The 25,154-nt window shown below is 49.5% G+C and overlaps 8 protein-coding genes across 8 annotated transcripts; 6 read left to right on the top strand and 2 right to left on the bottom strand.

Moving 5' to 3' along the window:
* The first annotated feature begins 191 nt into the window (after window positions 1–191).
* Window positions 192–1,939, top strand: KVR01_000941 (uncharacterized protein). The gene is made up of 3 exons (XM_044791672.1): window positions 192–1,447; window positions 1,534–1,619; window positions 1,682–1,939. The coding sequence occupies exons 1-3, from the start codon at window positions 1,141–1,143 to the stop codon at window positions 1,721–1,723; spliced, it is 435 nt and encodes a 144-aa protein (XP_044650890.1). The 5' UTR covers window positions 192–1,140; the 3' UTR covers window positions 1,724–1,939.
* A 1,848-nt stretch (window positions 1,940–3,787) lies between these two features.
* On the top strand, window positions 3,788–6,749 carry KVR01_000049 (uncharacterized protein). The gene is made up of 2 exons (XM_044792607.1): window positions 3,788–4,459; window positions 4,511–6,749. The coding sequence occupies exons 1-2, from the start codon at window positions 4,003–4,005 to the stop codon at window positions 6,307–6,309; spliced, it is 2,256 nt and encodes a 751-aa protein (XP_044649998.1). The 5' UTR covers window positions 3,788–4,002; the 3' UTR covers window positions 6,310–6,749.
* A 183-nt stretch (window positions 6,750–6,932) lies between these two features.
* KVR01_000041 (uncharacterized protein) lies at window positions 6,933–8,348 on the top strand (the record flags this gene model as incomplete). Its single annotated transcript, XM_044791546.1, has 1 exon — window positions 6,933–8,348. The coding sequence occupies one exon, from the start codon at window positions 6,933–6,935 to the stop codon at window positions 8,346–8,348; it is 1,416 nt and encodes a 471-aa protein (XP_044649990.1).
* Window positions 8,349–9,055: 707 nt separating this feature from the next.
* Window positions 9,056–10,712, bottom strand: KVR01_000805 (uncharacterized protein). Its single transcript, XM_044781915.1, has 3 exons — window positions 10,338–10,712; window positions 9,723–10,275; window positions 9,056–9,661 (listed from the first exon to the last, which is right to left on the bottom strand). Exons 1-3 carry the CDS (start codon window positions 10,554–10,556, stop codon window positions 9,267–9,269), a joined length of 1,167 nt encoding a protein of 388 aa, XP_044650754.1. The 5' UTR covers window positions 10,557–10,712; the 3' UTR covers window positions 9,056–9,266.
* Window positions 10,713–11,317: 605 nt separating this feature from the next.
* On the top strand, window positions 11,318–13,199 carry KVR01_000291 (uncharacterized protein; the record flags this gene model as incomplete). The annotated part of the gene is made up of 4 exons (XM_044783212.1): window positions 11,318–11,621; window positions 11,682–12,494; window positions 12,546–12,762; window positions 12,820–13,199. Exons 1-4 carry the CDS (start codon window positions 11,415–11,417, stop codon window positions 13,197–13,199), a joined length of 1,617 nt encoding a protein of 538 aa, XP_044650240.1. The 5' UTR covers window positions 11,318–11,414.
* Window positions 13,200–13,575: 376 nt separating this feature from the next.
* Window positions 13,576–18,642, bottom strand: KVR01_000654 (uncharacterized protein; the record flags this gene model as incomplete). Its single annotated transcript, XM_044791876.1, has 3 exons — window positions 13,576–15,379; window positions 16,101–16,798; window positions 16,918–18,642. 3 exons carry the CDS (start codon window positions 18,640–18,642, stop codon window positions 13,576–13,578), a joined length of 4,227 nt encoding a protein of 1,408 aa, XP_044650603.1.
* A 1,258-nt stretch (window positions 18,643–19,900) lies between these two features.
* Window positions 19,901–20,796, top strand: KVR01_000713 (uncharacterized protein). The gene has a single exon (XM_044785498.1). It carries the CDS (start codon window positions 20,046–20,048, stop codon window positions 20,583–20,585), a length of 540 nt encoding a protein of 179 aa, XP_044650662.1. The 5' UTR covers window positions 19,901–20,045; the 3' UTR covers window positions 20,586–20,796.
* Window positions 20,797–21,367: 571 nt separating this feature from the next.
* Window positions 21,368–23,617, top strand: KVR01_000209 (uncharacterized protein). Its single transcript, XM_044789483.1, has 2 exons — window positions 21,368–22,754; window positions 22,850–23,617. The coding sequence occupies exons 1-2, from the start codon at window positions 21,425–21,427 to the stop codon at window positions 23,482–23,484; spliced, it is 1,965 nt and encodes a 654-aa protein (XP_044650158.1). The 5' UTR covers window positions 21,368–21,424; the 3' UTR covers window positions 23,485–23,617.
* Window positions 23,618–25,154: the final 1,537 nt, after the last annotated feature.

Below are 25,154 nucleotides of genomic sequence, written 5' to 3'. Positions count from 1 at the left end.
TCCCCCCGTGGCGCTAGTGCAGCTGCAGCCATCAGCTGTTGGCACTGTGGCCAGCTTGGGAAGTGTGCCGAGCGGAGATGCGCTCGGTGGGACCCGGGCTCTACATAGGATGCTGTTACTAGGCCTCGGATGTCGCTACGCCGGCGCAACCAGATTCGCGAGGGTAGAATCTTGTGAGATGTGAATTCAGGGCAGAGCTCCCGTGGTAGCATCCAAGCACCCGAAAGTTGAATGACTGAATTCTGTCAAGACTTGGCTCCCTGCAGTTCGGATACCGATCCGCTGTACAGGGTGAGGCTGTATGGTGCGGAAGTTTATTCTTCCCCGGGTTGTCCGGGAGCCTCACCACTGCCAATGTAGCCGAAGAAATTGGGGCTTACCGCCCTCGACTCATATTTCAAAGTATATTCCAATGTATCCTCAGTTTGGCGTCTAAAAGGCGAAGCGCCTTGGCGCCACTTTCCGTGGCAGTCGTTCGTTTATGGAGTGGGTGGCTGAACTCCCCCTGCGCCAGCCCATCTCGCCTCGTCTCTCATGGGCGGTCGCTCACGCTACTCTGGCATTCGCAGTGGTGGACTTCGCACGGCTAACCGAAGCCAGCTGTGCAACCATGAAAGCTTGAAATCAGTGTACTTACCGTGCTTGGCATATGGAGACCGACTACCGGTGTGCTCGATGATGTGCGGGAGACACGATCCGAACGTCCAGGATGCAGATGTGACGATACTTTGGACGGCATACGAGGCCTGGCCGTCCACTCGAGTCGATTTTTGTGACGATCGTTTCCTATTTGCAGGAAGCTTCATGGATCCTTCGGCTAGAAGGCACCATCCGGTAGACCGCGATGCATTCAGCACCAGCAAGGTCGACCACGAGCTGGAAATTATCTTAGCCGCTGGAGAGATGGCCAGTTAGTTATCAAGGATGGTGAGTAATGACGATCTTCACCGTTCTCAGCAATTTCAACAGAGGAGAGCGCAAGATCTCAACTATATAAGTAAGGCCATCCTCTGTCTCTTGAGCCTATTTCTCTTCTCTCATCTGCATCATCACCAGCTCCAGCTTCTATCAGCAGTCTTCAGTCTTTAGTCAAACATTCACTCCACTATCCAATTTTTGGGTCTTCTTCCCAGCGCCAGGATGCAGCTGTCCACTCTCATCCTCACTCTCATGGCCTCGCTCGCCATTGCTGTTCCCACCAACACCGGAGGCGGTGGTGGTGACGATGGCGACTGTGGGTGCGATGACGGCGGTGACAACGGCGGCGGCGGCGGCGGCGGCGGAGACAACGGTGGCGGCGGCGGCGGCGGTGGTGGTGGTGGTGGTGGTGGTGGTGGCACTACCCCTATTGCCTTCGCCCCTTGCGAGTCGGCTCTGCTCTACTCGCAGCCTCAGTGCTGCTCTACTGACGCTCTTGGTGGCGTTATCAACCTGACTTGCGCGACTGGTAAGATACCGCCCCAAGACTTGAAACTGGTCTATTGCGTTCGAGGATGACATGCAAGTCTGTACTAACGACCCCCCGCGCCGCAGTTTCCGAGGCTCCGGCGGATGCCGATGACTTCAAGGGCATCTGCGCCTCCTCTGGACAGACCGCCAAGTGCTGCACCATCAGCCTCGTAAGTGAAAAGGTCTCCGGTTTGCAAAAGGAATGGGTGACCTGCTAACCACTCTGGCACAGCTCGGACTTTCGGTCCTCTGCGTCGACCCGGTTGGTGTCTAAGAGGCCTCTGGACTGCTACAGGAAACTGTGGAGTGAAAATGGTGCAGGGAGATCGTATGGAATATCTTCAACTGGAAGATGTACAAGAACACATGGCATGACAATGCCCTGTCTCATCCACTCTTTTGGCTTCTGCTGGAGACTAGTTGGCAAAGTATGTCTGGTAGTTTGCTAGTGATCTCTTGATTTGTTTAATTAAATGTTTATTCTCATTGGATCTTACGTCTGCCTTGTGAATCTGCAGAACAACTTTAAAGCATGAATGCTCTCAAAGCCCAATTCAGTTTCCATAGAGATGCCTTGTTTGAACATGTCCTGTTACTTGCCCAAGGAAAATGTCCTATCACACCAGATTGCCTCAGATTCACTGGAACGATTTTCAGCAGCACTCTTCAAAATCAATGTGAATGTACAGGGTTCCACCTCATAATTTTGAATTACGCCTATTGTGTGGTTTCGCTTCTATTCCGTATACGTCCGAGGACATACATGGCGCCTTCATACGGTGGTAAGCACTCAAGACCCAGCGCTTGGAAAGAACACGATGCCGATAACAATAGTTATAATACGATAGGTGTTACGCCTATTGTGATGTGGCTTTGTCACACCAGCGGAAGTAAACGACCTTGGTAGCCTGTCAAGTATGCCCTCTGTCCTACCAGTGCCCGTAGGATCGAGTCACACTCAACAAATCAAAGAGTGGTACAAGTAAGTTGGCAATCAGACACCAACATCTCATGGCTCTATAAAAGAGAAGTTATAGCATTCATGCTATTTCAAGTTTGCAGCATATAGAACAGCTTTAAGGACCCATGACGGAACACTTCCCTCCCTAGGTAGTAAACATAAATATTAGAGGTTCTTAAAGAATCTAAGAAGTTAAATATTTAGAATATTCATCTAAATATATAACTTTTTAAAGCTTTTATTAATATAATAAAACTAATTCTATTATAAAATACTATTATAATATTACTTTTTAATATTATTATAATTTAAAAGTATAATAAAATAAATTTATTAAGTAGTTTATTATAAATACTTTAATTAAAAGATTATAGTTCTAAGTTACTTTAACTTAAAATTTATTACTTATAAGCTTATACTATTATATTTCCCTTTTAAAGTCTATTAAAGTTTATTAAAAATTTTAAATAAAAAACTATTTTTAAAATAAAGGAATATTAATTTATAAGGATTAACCACTTATTATTAAATTATTATACTAGCTTATAAAAAGCTTAAAAATAACGATATAATACTAGTTAAGGTTACGGACTACTTACTTCTTAGTTATTTATTAAATAAAGGTTTTTCTTCTTACTTTAAGTATTATAGAAACTTTTTTACTAGGAATTAATTAAGAATTTTAAATTATAGAAGCTTAAACTTATAACTTTATAAGGTAGAATTAAAATAAAGTTATAAAGTAATATATTATAAATATTATAGTTAAAAGAGATATAATTTTAAGTTATTTTAACTTAGAATTCACTACTTATAAGCCCGGACCGTTATATATAATATATTCTTTTAAATATTATAAGTCCTTAATTAATAATAAGTAGTAAGTATATACTCTTTTAAGTTTAATAATTATATCTAAATAATTTATCTATGAATAGCTGCTAAACGGATTTAACATAAAGGCTTGTTATAGTTATGATAACTACCTAGGTAGTTATATATGTCTACTGGTTGCAAAAATGTAATCACTCATGAATCAAAAGTTCCATGTTGTGCATCTTGCTTAGACCGCCACTCAGTTGCAGGTGCACTTGTTGATTTCCATTACTTGGCATGTAATTACATAAGCCCCAACCCCACCAGGGCTCTCATAGACAGGTTCAATCCAAAAGAGATTCAAAAAGTGGCATTTTGAATCAATTTGATGTTGCACAAGATAGGTCCTTTTAGAGAATTCAATGCCAGCAAGATGTCTTGCTGCCTTGGGAGAGTGATGTCGTTGCACTGCTTACCTAAGCCCCACTTGGTCTCGACTTCCACTGGCATGGTCACCCCTGCTTTGACCTTCGACGTCATCGCCTGGTCACTGCTAGGCCACCCCTGACCTGTTCAGAAGTCATTCCCCTGTCAACACACCTGAGGTCATCGTTCGGCAGCAACTTGCAACAACAAGGCGTGACCATTCAAGGTATCTGGATCCTCTTTAGAACTTTCATGAAATCCTGACAGCCTTTGATTTGTTCGGTTTATTTCATCTGCAACACACTGGGACCAACCCTGATCCACAACGTCTCGGCACGAAGTCACCCATCATGGCATCACTCACAGAGGTGCTGGGTGTCTTCTGCTGGTGCCTCCCCTGCTTCTCACTCCCAGAGGACTACGACCATGATCCTCTCCTCCCACAATACCGCGATGACACAGTTCTCCAGAGAGAGCTGCACCAGAAGCTTCACAGCTATCAGATGCTACGTGCCCTGTCACAGGGGTTCATGCCGTCCAACGAGCAGGTGATCGTCAACCTGAGAACCATCATTGCTTCAGATGTCCTCAATCCGGAGAACGAGGACCTCAGTGATTCAGGACGAGCACTGGTGCATTATGTCAAGGTCTGGCTCAAGCAGTTCATGGACCTGCTCATGCACAAGAATGGCCATGACCAGATCGAGGACTTCATTTGGTACTTGACCAAGGCAAGGGTCTCTGTGGACATGGAGGATATCGCGAACCGCACAGCCAAGGCAACCTCCAAGGCTCAGACGGCAGCAGGTTTGTGGGCTGCAGGAGTCACGGCATGACCAGCTGCTGACAGTTTTACAGCATACAAGAGTCTCCAAACAGTTGGCACCCTGCTGCTGACGAATTCGGATTTCAGGATCTTTCTTTCCGATCTGAACACCATTGGGCGTGAAGTGTTCCGCGACACAGCTTTCACTCTCTCGGAGGTGTCTCAAAAAGCAGCTGAACGCATCGAGCCGTCCCAAGAAGACCAAGAAGCCTTGAAGCGCCCCGGTGCAGATGGCGACTCTGCTCCTACGAACAAAGAACTGCAACAGGAGGTTTCTGAGGTTGCAAATGTGGTGGCGGAGAGCGTTGCTGAAGTGGCTCAGGAGGCCGAACACAGCTTCGTCGACAAAATCAAAGGCGACGAGAAAAGCACATTACTATACCGACTGAAGCAGGCTGTCACGAAGTTGAGGGGCCGCACAGATTATTCCGAGTCAGTTTCCATGTTGGCCAAGATCCTGCAACGGTACGCCTTGGTCTATTCGCATGTCTTCGAAGAGACGGCCGGAACAGCCGAACGGGATATCCATACCAATCCGGAAACTGAGAAGGCGGTGAAAAACTTTTGGACGTTCTTGAAGTCATTTGGTGACGCCAAAGAGTGGACGGAGCTCGAGAGGAGATTCAAACAGCTCATGGAGCATGGGAAGAGCGACCCCGAGTTCGACCAACTTGTCCGGCAAGCAGGAAATGCCGTCCAAGAGATGCTGACCGACCCCGGATTCTTTGATTATGCCGAGGAGAGGTTCCAGGATTTACGAACAAAGTCACGGCAGCTGACTTCGGATTCCTCGCTACGGGATGAGGTGGACGGGCTTCTCGCCAAGCTGCAATCCACCTTCCAATCTGTGCTCAGAGACGAAGATATTGCGAAGCTGATCCGGACGTCTACGTACATCGCTAAAATACTTTCGCCTGCACACCAGTACACCAACACAGAGCTGGTGACTGACGCCATCAATGTCTTTGTCCCTATGTTTGTGCAGGCGATCCAGTACGTCCCGATACCGAGAGTCGAGGTCTCGACTCCGGAGGTCGATCTCCTGCTCGAGAACCTTGTCATCGAACCCGGTGTGACCGTCAACAACACTTCGTTCCTACCATACAGGCTTCGCATAGAGACACGGAACGATCTAGAGATTCGTAAAGCTCGTACTAGAACCACCTCAAGCGTGCAGTCGCTCATGACCATCAAGATTGACGGTCTGTCGATTCGTGCTGAGGAGGTCGGCTTCTGGCTGCGGACGCGCTCGGGGCTTTTCGAGATCGCTGACGAGGGCATCGCATCGTTTGAGCTGGACGAGAAGGGTATCGATATTGAGATCGACGTCGAGATAGCCAAGGAGCGCCTCGAGAGTATACTGTCCCTCCGGGACGTCCGCGTTCACATCCACAAGCTCAACTACAGCCTCCGCAAGTCCAAGTTCGCCTATGCAGCGTTTGCCCTGAAGCCTGTCCTGGTCCCCATTATCCGGAAGGCTATGGAGGTGCAGATATCAACGGCCATTGGAGACCTGATACACGCGGCGAACCGAGAGCTCCTGTATGCCCGTGAGAGACTGCGGGCTACTCGCATCGCTGACCCAGCTGATCTTATGACCTTCATCAAGGCTGTTGCCGCTAGGCTTGTGCCAGAGGAAGACCCAGATTTGTACACCAGGGTTGGGTTGGTGGAGCCTGGTACTGGCGTATTCAAGGGCGTCTATGCTCCTGGCAGCATCGTCAAGGTGTGGAATGAGGAGGCTGCTCAAGCCAAGCAGAAGATTCGAGAGGGTGAGAGTGACCAGGGTTGGAGGAACAGCATTTTTGATGTGATCACAACTCATGTCTAAGTTCTGGGATGCTGAGGCTCATCTGACAGCAAACGGCTCTTCTTCTTTTGTTTTGTTTTCTGGTATTTCTTGTTGGGAGGGCTGCGAGGACAGGAAGGGCGTGGCTCAGCATGGGGTAATAAGCATCGGGAGTACTAGGGAAAGTGATTCGAGACTGAGACTTAAATCTCGACTGGAGCAGCCAAAGTGATTTCCAGAACAGTGTTTCGGCGACACGTGTGAATTTTCCGTGGGTGGTGGGCGTCCGACCGATTACCAAAGTGACAAACGGAGCTCTGGTGCAAAAGTGTGCAGCCCATCCCAATCTTCCTGTCAACTTTGTGAATTTGGCAGCCTGCAAACGCGTGTTTTCTTGCTGAAGACCAACACAGCCAGACCTGTGTCCCCTTGACCTCCAGCAATCGGTCTTCTTTCTGTCCACACTCACTACCATACTCGTCCCAAGTCCTTGGTGCCTAGAATCAATTCTTTCACGGCTTCGTTAAGCTTCGTTCTTTGCGTACTCCACAGATCGGGTGCCAGTCAGACAACTACGGCCACAAACCCCCAGTCAGATAACTGTGTTTGGTCACCAACCCGTTACACCCCCAACGACAAGGAAACTAATTGCAGGAATCGGCAATATGAAGAGGTTCAAGCAGGCCGTCTCCAAGATACGGAGCCGTGACTCAGAAGAGTCCACCACAGCAATTCAGAAGAGCGGTGCCACACCCAGCGAAGACGATACCTCTCCCGCCCTCTGGACCACAGGACAAGAGTTCCAGTTCTACGTTCCCTGGCTCTGGAAGGACAGCCCAGAGCCACCCCGAGAGAAGCGCGGGCTACACCCAGACCGACAAATAGTCCGAATTACCCGACTTACCAATCTTCCAGGCTTCACAGATGAGTTTCACGATGCTTGGATTCAGCAGTGCGTGGCAAACGCGGTGAAGTACCTGGTCTTTGACAAAGAACACTACCCGACTTGCACCGAAAGCGAGCTCGATCAGCGACGCAAGGACAAGACAGAGGCATGGAAGCAGTTCAACATTGTGCAGAGACAGTGCAACCTTCCTAAGATTGCACTTCCAGGATACGATGGCGTCTTGGCTGTGGAGATGACCATTGTCATCAAAGAGGCGTTTGTCAGCCAGGACCCAGCCTCTGCTTCCACCTTGCTCGCCTGGCGCGCTCTGCCAACCCCCGGAAAATGCATCGAGAGAATCAAGAATCAAATCCAGATCCACCTTACTCCAGAGTGCAGCATGCATGTTCACATCCGGCCGGAGAAGATGCAGGCTTTTGACCTACTTTCTTTCAAACAGATGGCTTCAATCCTGTGGCTAGCTGAGGAGCGGCTTGACAAGCTCTACCATCCTGCACACAGCGCTTCCAACAGCGCTTTTCATCATCGCTCTCTACGATATCACTCCAACCTTGCACTGAATCATAGCCCTATCCTAGCAAGCCGTGATGACGACCATGCTGCAGTCTTGGAATTCTTGGATTCAGAGGCTACAGAGAAGAAGAACCTTGGCACCATTTGGCAGGCCATCAACCGCCACCAGCTGAGGGAGCTGCTCCGCGTCCATCCCAGCATCGGAAAACATGACTTTGCTGCCTACAACTTCTTCAACCTCTTCATGGCCTCCGAGAAGCAAACAATTGAGTTTCGGAAGACGGAGTCAACCACGGATGGAGAGGTCATCGACGCCTGGATTGAGGCGTTTATCATCCTCGCCCACTTCTGCATGACCTCCCCGATGGAGAAATTCCAGACCGTTTTGGAAAGCCTGGCAAAGCCCCAGATTGCCTACAACACCTGGAACCTGCTGGAGGATATCGGATGCAGGAAGACTATCGTCGACGTGCTGAAGCAGAAGGCCTGGAGGCAGTGGCTTGCTCAGGGACCAGCTGCTTGCCCCACGCGAACGGGGGTTGACAGCCCTGGTTCGACCAGACAGAACTTCGCGTCTAGGGCTCACTTCCTAGCTGCCATTCGCAGAGGCACAGAGAAATTCTGGGGAATGGTTGCGACCGGCTATAGCTATGGCCGCTGAGAGAAGGATTCCAGATGTCGAGATCGAGGTTGAATGTTGCACCGCGCATTCTGCTTGGCCCTGTGAGAGGGAAGAAATCACAACCCACATACGGATCTCGCAATGTTTTAGTATTCCAACGACTTCTAAGTTGAAGAAGCAAGCTTTAATGTAATATCACATATATTATTACCACAGTCTGTTCGACAAAGCTTACCAGTATTACACCACGACATTGTAATGTAATAAAAAGTCTAGTTCCCGTAGAGTTCTCTTCCACACCGTACCGTCAGTCTATAGGTATTAGCAACAAATACTAGAGGGTATTAATATACCTCTTAGAATAAACAGTAATTCTTCTAGTAACAATTCCTCCTTCAGCAACAAATAATCCCTAGCTTCTAATTAGCCCTCTAGTTATATGCCCATAGGTAGAACGAGGTTAAGGTTAAGGAAGGTATATTATAGTATCTTTAAATTAGCACCTATGAAGAAGGAGAAGAGTTAGGGAATTAAGAAGCATAGAGAGGAATGCGCTTAGAATTGGCTTTCTTCACGTACTAAGCTTATCTACGCATAAGAAAGACTCGTAGAGTAATTCCTTCTTGAGTAGTCTTGGTCCTAAAGTAGACAGTGGCCTGTTTGGCGAACTAACTAGAAGCTAGGGATTGTTTGTTGCTCAAGGAGGAATTGCTGCCATGAATACAACTGTTAATCCTGATGAGAAATTGTTGCTAAAGCCCATATTTTAACTATGTAGTCTATCGAGTCCTACTATTACTAAGCAAATAATAGGCTGTTATATGGAATGTGAGAAGGATAGGATACCTAGGTAGCTTCCCGCAGAGAATTTTCCCATTGGAGCTTGGTATGCAAAAGGTTGAGAAGTAAACATGCCCAAGCCGCGTGGCGGACACCCGAGCCAAGCTCGTACCTAGTTCACAACCTGGGCACAATCACGGCCCGCCCAGATTTCTCACTCCTGACCTTTTGCGCCATCTCCGCATCATTCTCCTCTATTATGCTGAAAGTCCTGCGTACAGTTATGTGTTCCTGACCGGGAGTCTCATCATCCAGGCGATCCCACTGTCCAGATTTATTGGTCATGGTCAGCCTGGTAGAGCTCCGCAGCGGCTTGAGCTCAAAGGCGCCCGAGGGCTGGCTGAGGGGCGTCCCGCCGATGGTCTCGAAGGCCCCGGCGCCTGCTGTTGTGCTATCGCCCGCCGAGGAGTCATCGAAATACTTGAAGAGCTTGTGGATAGGCGGCAGTGATGCTGCTATAATGCCAACGCCATTTTCGAAAACCGACCAGATCACTATGTTGGCCATGTAATCTTGGTTTGATGTCAGCAACAACATCTTCTCTCTAGCCCAGGGCGAATGCCTTAAACTCACAAAGCTGATCTTCTGGAATTGTATAGTGTTTCAGGTACGGTAAGCGCGCTATCGCACCGACGCTGGCAGTGCCGCCAAGGCCAAGGACTAATATGAGGGACCTCTTGATCCGCTTGTTCAACTGCAGCTTTCTGATCAGAAGCCATGGTATGATTGCACAGCCCCAGTCCAAGATGATGGTCATCGCGGTAAAGGGGTAGCTGAGAATCGCCAGCCAGTTGTGCAGAGGACAAGGCCCAAGGTCGAGGTCCCACTGGGCCCCAACAGGGCGGCAAGTAATTATGAGGACGATGACCACAGCGGCGGTGAAGATGGGTGTCGTGACCAAAGCAGCGGTTATGGGCCAACGGTACTTGGGCTGGTCCGTGAGACGCAGCAGTGTGACTGCAATGGCAGCCTTGATCAAGTTTGTTGATGCAGCGTAGAACATCTGCCAGTTCCCCATCATCAGGGAAGCTTGTGCTGTTACGAGCTCATTGAGCTCCGCATCCCTGGTACCCAGCCCATATTTCGCCGCGATGATGACGAATGCGCACTCGGGCACGAATGTCAACTACGAAAATGAAGCCGTTAGCCAGAAGTGAGTCGACTTGGGCAACGGGACAGTTAACTCACGAAGCTCAACAGCGCGAGGGTGTCATCCCAACCCCATGAGCGCTCCCTGCGCAAGAACCAAGCTCTGACGAAGATACGCAGGATCATGCATAGCCCGCTGACAACGCAAAGAGTCGCAGAGAGACCTATTATTGCTTTTGGAAGACCACCAATCTGAATGGGCTTCTGCTTTGATGCGAGGTCAATGAGTTTCTGACCAGTGAGCTTTTCCTGCGCCATGGAAGAGACAAGGGATGCATTCAACGGCAGAGAGGGGTCTTAGAACTTGTATTCCATCTGCACTCTCACAGGCCGAAGAATTGCATGAAAGAAAAGGCTACTACCAACTACGGTCGACGAGCAAAGGGGCACCAGCATTTAGAAGAGCTTTCAGCCATCAACGCCGGCGGAAAATGCATTTCCAGATTCTTGCAGAGAGGCGAAGAGCATGTGCAGGCATTCCTCGTCCAAAAGCCCCCCTATATAAGGCTCTCCCAGACATTTCCTTCAGGGGGATCAGACGATCAACCTCTCAAAAGGGATGCCGGTCTGCAGGGTATCAGGCCAGCAATCGGGCTACCCACTTACAGTGAGCAGCACGTCAACAACGTGGGATTGAGCGGGTTTTCCCCGTTCAACGGCCCTGGAATCTGGCTGCAAATCTTGCTGCGTGGGATTGTGGGAATAATGGCTTGCTTAGTCGCCCCCTGGGCTTGGATCTAGAATTTTTAGCACGAGAAAACGGCAGGGTCTACCAGTAGGAACCTAGCTCGATCAATCGCCAATGCGCATTTTAGCCGTTGGGCTGGACTTTTGAGCTGTTGTGTATCCACCACACCCAAACTCCTCGGATCGATGGTAGCCCCCATGAATTAGGGTGATGCGTCCTTCGGCCGACAATGCAACATCAATAGGTAGCACCAGAGCGGAGGCCGCGCATAGGGCGTATCAGAAGCCAAAACTCTCGATTGAACCCCCCGAGCTGTGCATGCTCTCTTCCATTCGCTGCTTCATTTATTTTTCCCTCTGGTCTCTTCTGTACAACCACCAGAGGAAGTTTCAGTGCCTCCCGAGGTCTGTTTCTCACATTCTAAAGTTATGGATCTCCTGATCTGTGCAGGTCTTGCGTCCGCCGAATGGTTCGCCGCTGCGAGATTTTGGTTCGAGGGATCGAACCAGATCTCGCTTCCTGTCTCGCATACAGTTTTTTATACTTTCCTGGCACAGTATCTGGCGCTCAAATTCTATCGGATCTTCCTTTACCATAAATATTTCTCGCCCCTACGTCATGTCCCCGGTCCCAAGGTAAGTCACTTTGATCCGGGATGAGCACGAGAAGTCGCATGTGGCCTGACTGGAACCAAGAACAACAACCTCCTTTTTGGCCAGGGCCTCAATCTCATTCGCGCCGAAACCCCTACCACTCTTTATGTGGAATGGATGAAGGAGCACCCAGATGCGCCCTTCATCCGCTATCTCGGGTTCCTCAACTCTGAGATCCTGGTACCGAACAGCCTTGCCGCGCACAAGAATGTGCTCTACGATAACTGCTACACGTTCGTCAAGCCGCAATGGTTTCTCCGAGTAGTGAAAGAAGTCGCCGGACATGGAGTTATTCTCATGGAGGGTGCCGAACATCGCGCTCACCGAAAGATGCTCACGAACTCCTTCTCGCTCAAGAGCATCCGCAAGCTCGAACCAGTATTCAAGGACAAGGCCCGTGATATCTGCCAATTTTTCGACCAATGCATATCGAACAATGATGGCAAGACTGGGACATTCGACTGCATAGACACATTTATGCGAGCGATCCTAGACATCATGGGCACCGTCGTCCTCGGTGTTGACCTCAACTACGTCAAGCCCGGGACGAGTAATGAGAACGGCCAAGCCCTCGATACAGGCAGAACGACCAAGCCTAAGCGGGAGTGCACCTTCCACGAGGCCTACGACGTCTTCTTCGCCCCGGGAACCATGGGAAAGATCCTGCTCTTCGCGAACGGCCACATACCACTGCGCTGGCTACCCCTCAAGGCCAACCGCGAGTTTCTCTTCGCCATGGAGTGGCTCAATGACGTGCTCCGGACCATCATCCACACCCGATACCGCGAGGTCACGGCTGCAAAGGCTGCGGGGACCCACGAGATGAGCCAGTCGCGCGACCTTGTCACCTTTATCGTGGAGGAGAGCGGGCCCGGGGGCGCGACGGAGGGCATGGGCGAGGATGAGTTCCTGGGCCACCTTTTGGAGATCATGGCCGCGGGCCACGACACTTCTGCCAATATGCTGTCGTGGAGCTGTTATATCATGGCGACGAGGCAGGACATCCAAGACCGGCTCCGTGCGGAGCTCGCTACTGTCTCGCCTGATGCGTCGTTTGCAGAGCTGGACAAGCTGCCATACCTCGAATGCTTTGCCAAGGAGTCTATGCGAGTTTACTCGCCGTGTAAGTTGAGTCCGGCCAAATCGTCACCCCCTGCTCCTGGCGACTGACCCATCAAAGCAACCACCTACCACCGCGCAGCCAGCGAAGATGTCATAGTGGAGGGGGTCGTCATACCGAAGGGCACCCTCCTCGATCTTTGCCCATCCGTTACGCTCTTCAATCCTCAGATCTGGGGTGAAGACGTCGACGAGGTGGACCCGACCCGCTGGGAGCGACTCAAGGGTGACCAGCAGAACCCGTACGCGTTCTCGCCGTTTTCCAGCGGCCCGAGAATATGCATCGGCAGACTGTTCGCCATGTTCGAAATCAAGATTATCCTGGCTGAGATGGTGCGGGGCTATCGCTTCCTGAGCATCGACAAGCCGTTTAAGGTCGAGAACCCTGGCTTCACTCTGCGGCCAGCAGGGATGGAGGTGCGAATAGAGAAGATTCACTAGGCCCTGTAGTGTCATCGCGGCATCGGGAAGCATTCCCCTATTGTATATGATTACGTAGGATCAGGATAAAATTGCCGAGGTTGTTTCTAAATATGCAGTTCTGTGGAATCTGAAGACCGTGCCTGTTTTCTCATCAGCCGACAGGTCCACGGGTGCAACACATCGTACGCAGACAAGCCATATGGACGTACGGCACTTGAGTATCAGTCTGCCTCTCACAAATGTTATTCGATTATATCAACTCCGTAAAAGACAGTCAAGCCATGAAGCCCCCGAGCTTGTGCCCGCAACCGTTGTGGGCAAACGAGACCTCGCTCATTGTGTTGCACAAGCCAAAGTGCTTGCTGGAAGGTGGTAGGGGATTTTACTGGTCGCATCAGTCGTCGGGGTACTGCTCCTGTATGATGCTCACAAACTTGCACTCCCTGTCATCCCAGCGCTTGAAATACCGCCCGGCAAGCTGCAGCAGCTTCTCTGATGGCCGTTCTCTGTCGATCACGATGTTCTCCTCTGCCACATATCGCTGGCTCTTATCTTCAGCAACAATGTTGTAAAAAGGCTGCAACCTTCCACGACGAAGGTTGTCAACCTGCATCATCTCAATCCATTCCGTGTCAGCCTCGCACCGTCCGTCCCAGCCGACGATGAAGCCCTTGTAGCCGTAGCGGCGGTGCTCAAAATGCTGACCGACCCGAAACTGGATCTCGCCGATCAATGCTGCGCGGATTTTCGGCTCTATGGGTTCGGCATCCGTGGCCACGAGTTCTTCGATCAATTCCTCCGCCCGACCGTAGTCCAGCGACCCCTCGAGCATCGGCAATGCCCACTCCTCGAACAGGGCGAAATCTTCTGGGAACTGCTTGAGGAATATCTGCAGAAGCACCTGGACAAACTCTCTCCGCTGCATCGACCCACCACCTTCATCGAGCAGCAAGCACATGGCCCAAAAGGATGCGTACTGTGCTGATGTTGGATCTGGGTCGTACGAGGGCTCGTCTGAAGGCGTGTCACCTCCTTCTTGGTGCAAACGAGCGTTGTTGACAGAAACCAAGACGTTCCGAGCGGCGCGGACCAACGTGTTTACTCCGTCTGATGGACCAAGCTGTCGGTCATGCTCGTCTACGGGTATGTGGTTCTGCAAAAGGCGGAGGCGCAACAGGTCCTCGTTCAGCTGATGGGGCTCTTGCCATACATCGATGTGCATGAATTCGGGATCTGTTCCTGACGTCTTCGGTGCGCCGTCCATTGTCTGGTCCGGAGGGGCTTGGACGACGGCATGGACGTGACGCGGGAAATTGGACGGGGTGGCAATGACACCACACCGTCGAGCCACTGCACAGTATATAACTACTGACTGCAGCGGCAATGAGGTATGGGTGGAAAAGAGCGCCATGGTAATGAAATTGTTGCGCAACGCGTGATAGTTGGTGACATCAGGCGGCCGGGCAGACATACCGACAAGGCCCTCTGACCACAGGTACCCTGCGATAAGAAGTGCCTTCTCCCTGGGGGTCTTGTCTTCGAAATTGGCTGTGCTGTCGCGGATAGACTTTGCAATTCTGTCGAAATGTCTCTCGACGGCAGCAAAATCGCCCAGAGAGTCTGTGAGCACAAAAGTATCAAAGGCACACAGGGCCTCCTCGGTAGTGATGTCGCGAGCCGTTTGAAATCTCCTCCACACGTCAACAGCTCTCGAACGATGAATCATTTTGAGAATGGCATCGGCATACCACCGCCTGGCCAAAACATCTTCAGCGTGCTCAGGGGTTCGGTCCTTCAGGTTGAGCAGGAGGTCTTGCACATCATGCCCCTTCTGTGCAATCTCGTCCATGCGGCTCATCCTACTCCGCTCCGACGAGATCATGTCTTGGAAGACGTGCACCGCCTCGAGGTCGCTGCTGACACGCTGGAGGTAGAGCTGTCGCCAGTCTGTCTGAAGCGGAGGTAGAGCGAGCTTGGCTGGCAGTTCATGCCGAGGCTCCCAGTAGTTCCATGTTGTAAGACAGTGTTCCCTCCACACCGGCGAGGTGCAGACAATCTTGCGAAGGCGTCGGCAGGTCGAACCGAAAGCTGCTGTTTCGGCTGCTGTTGGGATATGCCAAGTCACAACGCTCAGAAGCTCATCTGGAAGCTGGAGCAACTGAGGCAGGCCATCCATTTGGGCGTGAGAATATGGAACACTGTCTGCTGACAACACTGGTGGAAGCTGCCTCGGGTGGGGTGGGTTCAGGGTTCAATAGAGAAGGGCCTGAGGCGTTTGTTGTTGATGACGTTTGGAGTTTTGGGAAGACACAACGTCGGGGAATTGATGGGGACCGATTCAGGGTGGGGCATCAGTTGGGATAGGCTAGCCCGTTTAGGCAGCAGGTACCCGATAAATTCCCCTTGCCAACAGTGTCATCGATCCCGAGGTATTTGGGGTAAGCTGCCTCGGAGCCTACATAGTACGCGCATACCAATGCCCTGAATGGTAAATCGGAGAAATCTGACACTGCTTGTGGAATCATTCTACCAGGAATATCATGATAGCAACCTAGGTACCTAATTTTCAATTGGCAGATGGTTTCCTGAACCGGGGGGGGGGGGTGGCTAAGTACAACCACTCGTGAGATTCCTAATAACACGGCCTATCGTCCGCTATCCCGTGGTCTCTTTCTCTTTCATGTTCCACGGATGCAGAAATTACAACAAATGAAGCGGAGCTCATAAGCTCTTGACCGTCCCCAAGATGAATGTATGCCCCAAAAGAAAGCAACCCTCAAGTCCTTCCCTCGCTTCGGCACGTCTATGCGCAGACCTCTGCTTCCTTCACATGTGCATCACACACATGATCCTCTCCCGCACTCCAAGTTCATACAGTTGTTGGTGGGAGCACTCACCCTCCCAGTGTTCTGTGCACACCTACAAGGGTCGAATCCAAGGTCTCTCATGCCCATCGTGGAAGCCATGGAAGAAGGCTTCAGAAAGTGGTTTCTCATGATGGACGCGGCATGTTGCATCAATCCCTCTGGCTCTTGTCCAGCAGCATCCCTGAAGACCATGGCGACAACGGAAGGCAGGCACTTCTGTTTGGGGGCGTCGGGAGCCAGCCGTTGAACGGTGCTGTCACCTATCATCTTGCGGATATCTTCCAAGATTCTGAAGCAGTCCATGTGCAGCAGGAAGTAGTTGAACGCCACCTCGTGAGCTTCGGCCCTCATCGCCATGGTCACGCAGACGACGAGCTGGGTTGCCGGAATGACGGGGGTGGGAGTCCGGTCCGAGTCAGACGTCGCCTCTGCCCGCTGCAAGTCCCAATTGCCGTGGTTCCTCTTCACGAAACGGAACCCATTGGACTCGATGATCTTCTGCACGTACTCGGTCGTAATGTCCCTACGGCTGGAGGTCTTGCGAAAGCGCTTCTTAAAGATCATCGACATCGTGCCGAGCTCCCTTAGCTTGCCTTGCTCACCATTTGGAACCGACAGTCTCTTGTTCTTGCCCTTGTTCTTGCCCTGGGGTCGATCGAGGACAGCAAGTCCCGACTTAAGGCGAAGGTTATCGAGGTACTCTTGGGCGGTATTAGGGACGTCTCCGACAAAGAAGGTTGCCTGCTCTTGCTATGGAAGAAGTCAGCCATCCATATATATGAAAATGAAATACTCTTGGGACGAACTCCAGGTATGATTGGAATGGCTTCACACAGCCTTTTTACAGGGGTTCGAAGAAGTCGACTCACCATTTGGAACAGGCTCACCATATCCCTCCAGAACGATAGTGGCCCCAGCAGCTTCTCCTGCCGCAAAGCATGGTAGAGCTGGTACATCTGGTGGACATAGCCAAAGGCACTCGCGAAACACACTCCAGCTTCATGAAACCTGGCACGCATCTCGTGCACCCATACGCCACAGTAAAGTGGATGGCGGCGCAGAAACTGATTCGGCTTGGCCGGAATCCCGCGCTGGCTCTTGTAAAGAGCGATGGGATCGTTGTCCCACTCAGATGAGGCCCCCGCGAGCTCGTACAAGGATTGTTCAATCTCGCGCCAGTTCTCGACGAGGTGGACGTCGCCTGGGTCGGCGAGCGCGGGGACAAGGCTGGTCCTGATCACGTGGGCCGTTCCGGCCATCTCGCTCCATGCAAGGTTCGGGGTTGCTTCGAGCTCGTAGAGCACGTCCAAGTATATCTGAGCTGCAATGCATTGCCACAGAGCCACCTCATTGGTGTTGAGAAGCTTGTGGACTCCGCGTGTGAACTCGTCCTCGGTGGTCTTCTTGTCCGAGATGATACCGAAGACTCGGATGTCTGAGATGACTTCGACGAGAGCCTTGTTGTCCTTGGCATACTTTTGGCGGTTGGTTGATGACGCCCTGTCCATGGTCTTGTCGTACCATCCTTGAGAGCCGTTGTAGATGTCGAGACCCCCCTTGCGGTTCTCAGACACGACGTTGCTGAGAATGCGGCCAACATGCGACATTGTGAGGTTCGCAATCTCGTAGGTGTCCCAGTTGGTCGTGTTACGTCGCCCCTGGCCTGGGATCTTGACGTCCTGGCCTTCCAACTGACACATTATCTTGAACACGGAGACCAACAGATCAACCACGTTTGATCCCTTGCTGATCACGGCGGCAACATCTTCCTCCATCTGCCGGCAGATCTCAATCGCCTCGTTGGTGCCGATGGCAGCTGGGGCAAGGAAGACGCGGCCGACCTTGTAGTTGTGCCATATCTCTCGTACCTTCTGGCGCTGATGTAGAAAGGCCTTGAGAAGCGACATGAATGCTAGGCATGCCTCGTGATATGTGTCCTGGGGCTCAGGCTCATATTCGATGATGAGGTCCGCGGGAGGGGTCGTCCCTTCCGAGCCACAGACTTGCTCTGCTGTCTCGTATACATCAAGGATATTGAAGGGGTTGAGCGACGCATACTTGGGGCCCTGCGTTCCCTCAGCACTGCCAGTGGTGGAGGCATTGGTGGCGGCGATTGGAGATCTCGAGATGTCGAGTGTGGCTGTCTCCATCTGTTGCCTGAAGATGTCTCGGATCTGCTTCAGAACATCCACAAAGTGGAGATGAGTCACAACAGATTCATCGGTGGCGCCGTCCTCTTTTGTTCCCATGACTTGGGCAACTGTTGTCCGAACATCAATGACACGGTCTATGGTGTACGCCAAGAATAGAGGCACAGGAATCTTGGGCTTCACTGATGCGATGAAGGTGGCGAGAGGTACGAAGGCTTTAAGTGGTACCAGGTAGGTCCTGGTGTTGTTGCTTGAGCTGGTGTCTTCATTGATGGAAGATGGTTTGTGTTGCTTCCTTGCCTTGCCCTTTCGTCCACTTGTCTTGTTGGCGTTTGTATAGACTGGGTGGCCGTTGTTGTCGGCGGTGATGGCCAACCATGTCGCAATGGCGTTGGTATCACGCTTGTACCGCTGAAAAGCACTATTGAGAGATTCTGGCAGCATCTTGACGATGGTGGTGTGGGAATGGGTGTGTGTGGGTTGGTAGAAAGTGTGCAAGTTTAGAAATGAGATTTTCGTGGAGAGATGGCATTAAGTGCACATGTGGTGGCCAAGGTCTGCATCTCCAGGTGAATCCAAATGTGATTTCCGTTTACCTCCTGGGTTCACTACTTGTGATTGTCACAACACCCAACACAAAATTGGCGACCCAAACAGAAGTGAATGTATTTAAGTGCCCAGGTGTTCTAGATTTTGCCGACCCCGGTTGCAGACAAACGATGTCCAGGCTTCAAACAGATTTGCTCAACTGGGTGACTCTCAGACCTACTCTTCAACTCAAGTGCTGCCTTCAAGGATCACCGTGAGTAGTGAAGTCTAACCCAGACTTTTGACTTGATTCCCGTAGAACTGAGGCCAAATATACCATCAAGAATGATGAAGAAGGTGTCCCATCTCAGCTCCGCCCACCCTCCTGCAGTCTACCTACCAAGTACCTACCAGGGGGAGGGTGGGTCCCTAATATCGGCGTATAATTATGTTAAAAATTAATATTTAAATAAAATCTAAATATTATAACTAAATATTAATAAAAAGTTAATAAAATATTATTATAAATAAAATCTATTAAAAGGTTAATATTATATTAGGATTTAATATTATATTAATATATATTAGAAATTCTTAAATCTACTAATATTAGATTTTATAAGTTAGTAAAAAATAAGGTTTATAATTCCTTAATTTTATAGCTTTATAGACCTTATATATAATAGTAATTAAGTTAAAAATTAGTTAATAAATAGTTAGGTTAGGGATGAAAAAAAGGAAAAAAAAACTTAATTTTAGTAAGGATTAAACCCCTTTTTTTACCTATATATTAGGCCCTTAATAGTATATTATATACTATTAATTATAAAATTATATTAAACTAAAAAGCGTTATATTATTTAAATATTATATAGTTATATTAATAGTGTGTTTACGTTTTAAGAGAATATTAATATTATTCTAAAATAATAGTACTATTTACTTAATTTACCCCCCTCCCCCCGGTAGGTACTAGCAGAGGTCAGGTTCAACAATACATCCGCTCCAGTTGTCTCATAGCCGCGATCTTGCAATCACCTCTGCCAAACCATTTCAAACTCCGGCAGGTTTGTGAGCAGGACTCAATTGATTGGCTGGAACATTTAGTGCCCTAAATTGTTTCACCGGACGCCACTTTATGCATCCCAGGTATCCCGGCAACAACTATCAGAGCTGCAGATGCTCTAGGCATCCATGGACCCCGCTTCACTGTCAGCCGCAAATCGCAACAAGTTCGACGTGGCAATGGAGGGTTGATTTCAGTCAAATTTCCTCTTTTACCCGTCTGAGAATTCCTTCACGGGCGTGTGTGTTGCATCATGGCTGCCAGCGACCAAGCCGAGAGTACAAAACTCCCCTCTGATGACAAGCTGCCGGCCCCCGAACCAGCGCATCCCGACAGCCTGACCGCCAAGTGTCACTGTGGCCGAGTCAACGTCCAGATACCCTCTCTGCCAACCAAGCTCAATGAGTGTCGCTGCAGCATCTGCTACCGCTACGGTGCAGAATGGGCATACTACCACCCAGACGACATCAACATCATCGTTAATGCCCAGGGATCAAGGAGAGCCCCCGATGGCACGCCTGCCCAAACAGAGCCCGAATCAGTAGGCGAGGGTCGTGATAACGGTCTGAAGTATTACGTGCGAGAGGACTCGGAGGGGTACCTCGGGTTCTATTTCTGCGGAAACTGCGGGTGCCTCACGCACTGGGCGGTGACGGAGAATGGGCGGAAATACATGGAAAGTAGGGGCAAGCCTGGGAAGGTTGGGGTGAACTCTAGGATGCTTCCACTGACCATCCTTGACGGCGTGGAGAAGAAGACTGGTGACTTCTGCGAGATTTCAGAATGGAATTAGCAAGAAGCACGATGGTGTTGTCCAGGGTGGTTGCACCAGACACTGGCGATTTGTGATGTAGTCAGTTTTGGGATGGTGGGTTGAGACTTCTAAGCGTTGACAATATACCGATCTCTTTGATGTTCTTGCATGGCCTGCACTGAAGTTTGCACAAAAGAGATTGGTCATGTAGCACAAGCTTCAATACATGAGCAAAAGAGGCATATGAGATATTGTTTTTGGTTCCGATCAGTTACTTCTATCTTTAGACTTGGAATTAAAAACAATAAGTTTAAAAGGAAAGAGCCTTTATTAATATATATATAAAAGACCTTTTATTAATATATATATATATATATATAATAAATAAAAGTTAAATATTAAAGATTTAATAGATTTTATAAATAATTAATAATTTATAAATTAAATATCTAGTATAAATTTCTACTTTTATTCTATTATATAGCTAGAAGATTTACTCTTAGTATATTACTAAATAAGAAGTTACTTAACAATACTAGGTTTAAATATTAGCTCTTGGATTGATGTGCTAATATAAGTATTTTACCCCTGACCATTATAGGTACTTCCCCCTTCTATTCTTCCGGCCTCCCGGCCTCCCTTGCCTCCTGCATAGTTGCGTGGACCAACATGCAGAACAGGCTGGCGTGTGACCTCAGAGCTGCGCCGTATGCAATGTAATACAAGTTGCTGACAAACCAGGCAGAGGCAAGCTGACATGGAACAAAAACGTCGAGGACCTAATCTCCTTTGCTCATCAGCTGATGACAGACGGCCAACGGGGCTCGTTGAGCTTAGTCCAAATTCACCTCCTGCCCACACCAACGTCGACATGAACCATGAGACGAAGGGCTGCACCTCGCTCGGCTCAGTATGGACAGGCATGCATGCGTTGTGCAAAGGCAAAATGCCGCTGTGTCGGTCGATCCGACGGCCAGGGCTGCGAGAGATGCTATCGCCTCAGCAAGCAGTGTCGTCCCCATGAGTCCTCCAGCCAGCGTGCTGCCAGTCAACACAGCCAAGAATCGGACGATCGCGTCGCCCAGCTCGAGGATAGAATCAACAATCTCTTCTCGCTGCTGAAGACCCGCGCTGATGCTGATGGGGAAGACAATGGCAGTCGTCCTCTCGTCGGCGACGAGCAGCAACAGCAGTCTCGACACGCCCATTTCACGCCCGATCTTCCGTCGTTTTCCAACAGGCCCACTCCAGATCTCGGCGGCACTGAGATTTCCCATGTTCATGTTGATACCGACATCGATAACCCTGTCCCATCTGTTTCTATTGCTGTACAAAAAATGCCCAACCACCACAGTCCCGTGTCTCAGGCCACTGTTGCAGCACCTTCACAGCCAATTGACGGCATTTCTGTGGCCTGTCTCGACACTTTCACCACGCGCATGCTGCCTCGACTCCCCATCATTCACTTCCCAGAGACAATGACAGCCGAGCAGCTGTGTCGCGACAGGCCCCTACTATTCCAGACCATCGTCTGCGTTGCGTGGCCATTTACAACAGAGAAGACGACCCGCGCGACCGAGTTGAAGCATGCCCTTCTCGAAGCCGCCTTCCTGCGGCGGACCGAGGCTGATATTGAGCATTATCTCGACTTGTTGTTGAGCCTGTTGACCTACGTGGCCTGGGGCTGGGATCATGTGCACAACCGCGGGAGCCTTTCACACCTCGTCATGCTGTGCATGTCACTGGCAGGCGAGATGCGACTTGACAGGCCCGCCCTGAAGCGTGGCGACCACCACACGGGCAGTCTTCTAATGGAACCGGCGGCAGCGTCTCGGCGCTCACTCGACCGTCCACAGCTCTCCCCCGAGGCCCAACGTGCCGCGCTAGGTTGTTTTATACTCAGCTCTGCCGTATCGGAATACTTTGAGGATGTGGATCCCCTGGCATGGACGCCGCAATTAGACAAGATTCTCGTTGACATGAGTGCGGCCAAGGTGTGCCCGGCTGACTTGGACCTGGTCTATCAAGTCCGCCTCCAGCTGCTCCTCACCAAGGCCCTCCGTCTTCGTCAGATGCTAGAGCAGCAGACAAATCAAGAAACCCAAGCCAAACCATCAGCAGCCACGATATTGGCGGATGCCAAGGTGCTCCATGGCGAAGTGCAAGAACTCCGTGGACAACCCTCCCGGTCTTCTCGACATCACCAGCGTGAGTACTTTATCCGCCAAGCCGGGCTCTCAATCATTATATTTGCAGGTCAAGGAATATCTGCTGACTCAAGCTATTCCTGACCGCCGTCAAAGTTCAACTAGCGCATACTTATTACGTGGAATTGCTCATTCTAGAGACGATACGTGCATCCACCATGATCCTTTCAAGTCTCGACCCCCCAGGGTCGGCCAACGGCGGCGGCGGCGGCGGCGATCCCATGCAGGAGCCCATCCCGCCTGGCTGCAGTGACCTGTCATACATGTGGCAATCCGTGCTCGCCATCAGCGCCTGCACCTCCGGCCTGCTGAGCCTCCCCACTCCCGACTTTGTCGGCATCGCTTTCCTGCAGTGGGAACAGCTCGCAGGCTGCGTGGTGGTGTTGAGCCGGCTTGAGAGCCTGGAGGACTCACGCATCAATCGCGCACACGCCCGGAGCGTCATCGACCTTCCAGTGCTCCTGGACGCCATCGCCGAGAAGGTCGAGTCGACAGCGGACGAGGCGGGCGAACAAGGCTTGGGCCCGCCCGGCGGCGTGTTCACGCAGCTCGCCGCGGGCATGCGTGCATTCCGCTCGCACGTTCAGGGCTTCCTGGTCGAGCTTTCACGGCCGGGTCCGGACGAGGTGTCCGGCTGCGGAGGCAGCAATGTAGTTCAGCCTCTTTACGGACACCTAAATACCCAGGGGCCTGCCAGCAGATTTTGGATGGACCAGCTTTTTCAAGGATGATGATTACACTATCTCTGACTGCACATAAATGTCAGATCTACTACCATATCCAACCGTGGCTTGCAAACCTTGTGTATCGAAATCGGCGATTCGTAGACCTTAAAGTAGACTGAATATCAAACGATATATACCGTACTAGTAAATAGAGGGGATCCACAAGCATTACAGCCCTCTACAAGTATTATACCTACTATAAGACTTATACTAACTACAAGAGTTAACCCCTTCTATAAAAGTTAGAGAATTAAAGTATAAAAGTTATATAAGAAGATTTTAATAATCTAAAAGTTACTTTACTTATTTAAATATAAAGAATAGTTAAAAAGGATTCTTTTTTTAGTATAATTTTAAATTTTTTTATTCTCTAAGTTATTTTATCTTCACCTTTACCTTCACCTTTACCTTTATCTTCTTCTTTATCTTCCTCTTTATAACTACCTCTTTATAACTACCTCTTCCTTAAATACATACCTACTTCTCTCCCTAAAAAACCCTTATATAACTTCTATACCTTAATTCTCTAACTCTAATAAAAGGGGTTAACTTTTATAGTTAGTGTAAATCTTACATTAAGGATATATCTTGAAAATAAGGTAAGCCTTACAGACCCCTATAACTCTTGCAGGCTGCCTATAGGCCCCAGTATGGTAGTATAGCCAGCCGCGCATGCCCAAGTTCGCGCCATCTCTGACGAGCCTGAGCCCTCACACACCCAATAGATAATGCACCTGAATTGATTGAGTTGCAGAAGCTGAGATTAGTGTACCATGATCCAACTTGTACTGCAGTAACTCCCAACGGCCCTGATTCCGGCTTTGATTAAGCATGGTCCGATTCATCGGGGATGAAAATGCGCCAGCCGTCTTCTCATGCTTGCGGCTCCTACGAGCCGATATCTTAGGGACTTCCATAATCTGACAGGCATGATTCCGGACCAAATATCATCCTACCTAGGTAATTAGTACCCACTTAAGTATATAGGTAGGTATGCAAACCGGAGAGGGGACTCAGTAGAAGTTAGTAAGTGCGCCGTCCAACCAGAACTTTTAGTCACCTAGGTAGCCTAGCCCGCTGCCTGCAGTCAACTGAGAGCGGGCGGAGGATAAAATAGCCGCAGGAGCATGATATGCATCAGTCTGCTTATTGTCGGGCTGCTCCTGTTGACATTTGTCGATCGCTCCGGATTGACGCAGGCGGGCTCGAAATGCAACCATCCCGAGGTCGCCTTGTCCGAATACTTAAGAGAACGGATATTCACACCCACGAAAACGGATGGTACACCCACTATTAAAATAAGTATATTATTTAATTACTAATTTAATTAAAGTAAATAATATTTAAAATATATATATTCAATATCCTTTAAATTTCTATTTAATACTAATATAAAATTCAAGTTTATAATTATTATTATAAAATTAATATTTAATAAATAATAGTAAATTTTAACTTTTATAAAAAGAGTTATATTATAACTATTCCTTTAACTTTAAATGGGATTTTCTTCTAAGTATAAAAAGTAATATTAAACTATAGTATAAAAAATAAGGTATTTAATTATATTTTTTATATTTTTATAACTCTATTAGAAATTAACTTATAGTCTAATAAATAATAATTATTTATTTATTAAAAATATAAATAAAAATATAAATATAATTTTAATTAAC

The sequence above is a fragment of the Diaporthe batatas genome (assembly GCF_019321695.1).
Source record: "Diaporthe batatas strain CRI 302-4 chromosome Unknown Contig00001, whole genome shotgun sequence".
In the NCBI taxonomy this organism is placed as follows: Eukaryota; Fungi; Ascomycota; class Sordariomycetes; order Diaporthales; family Diaporthaceae; genus Diaporthe; species Diaporthe batatas.
This window is presented reverse-complemented; position numbering and strand designations above follow the sequence as displayed.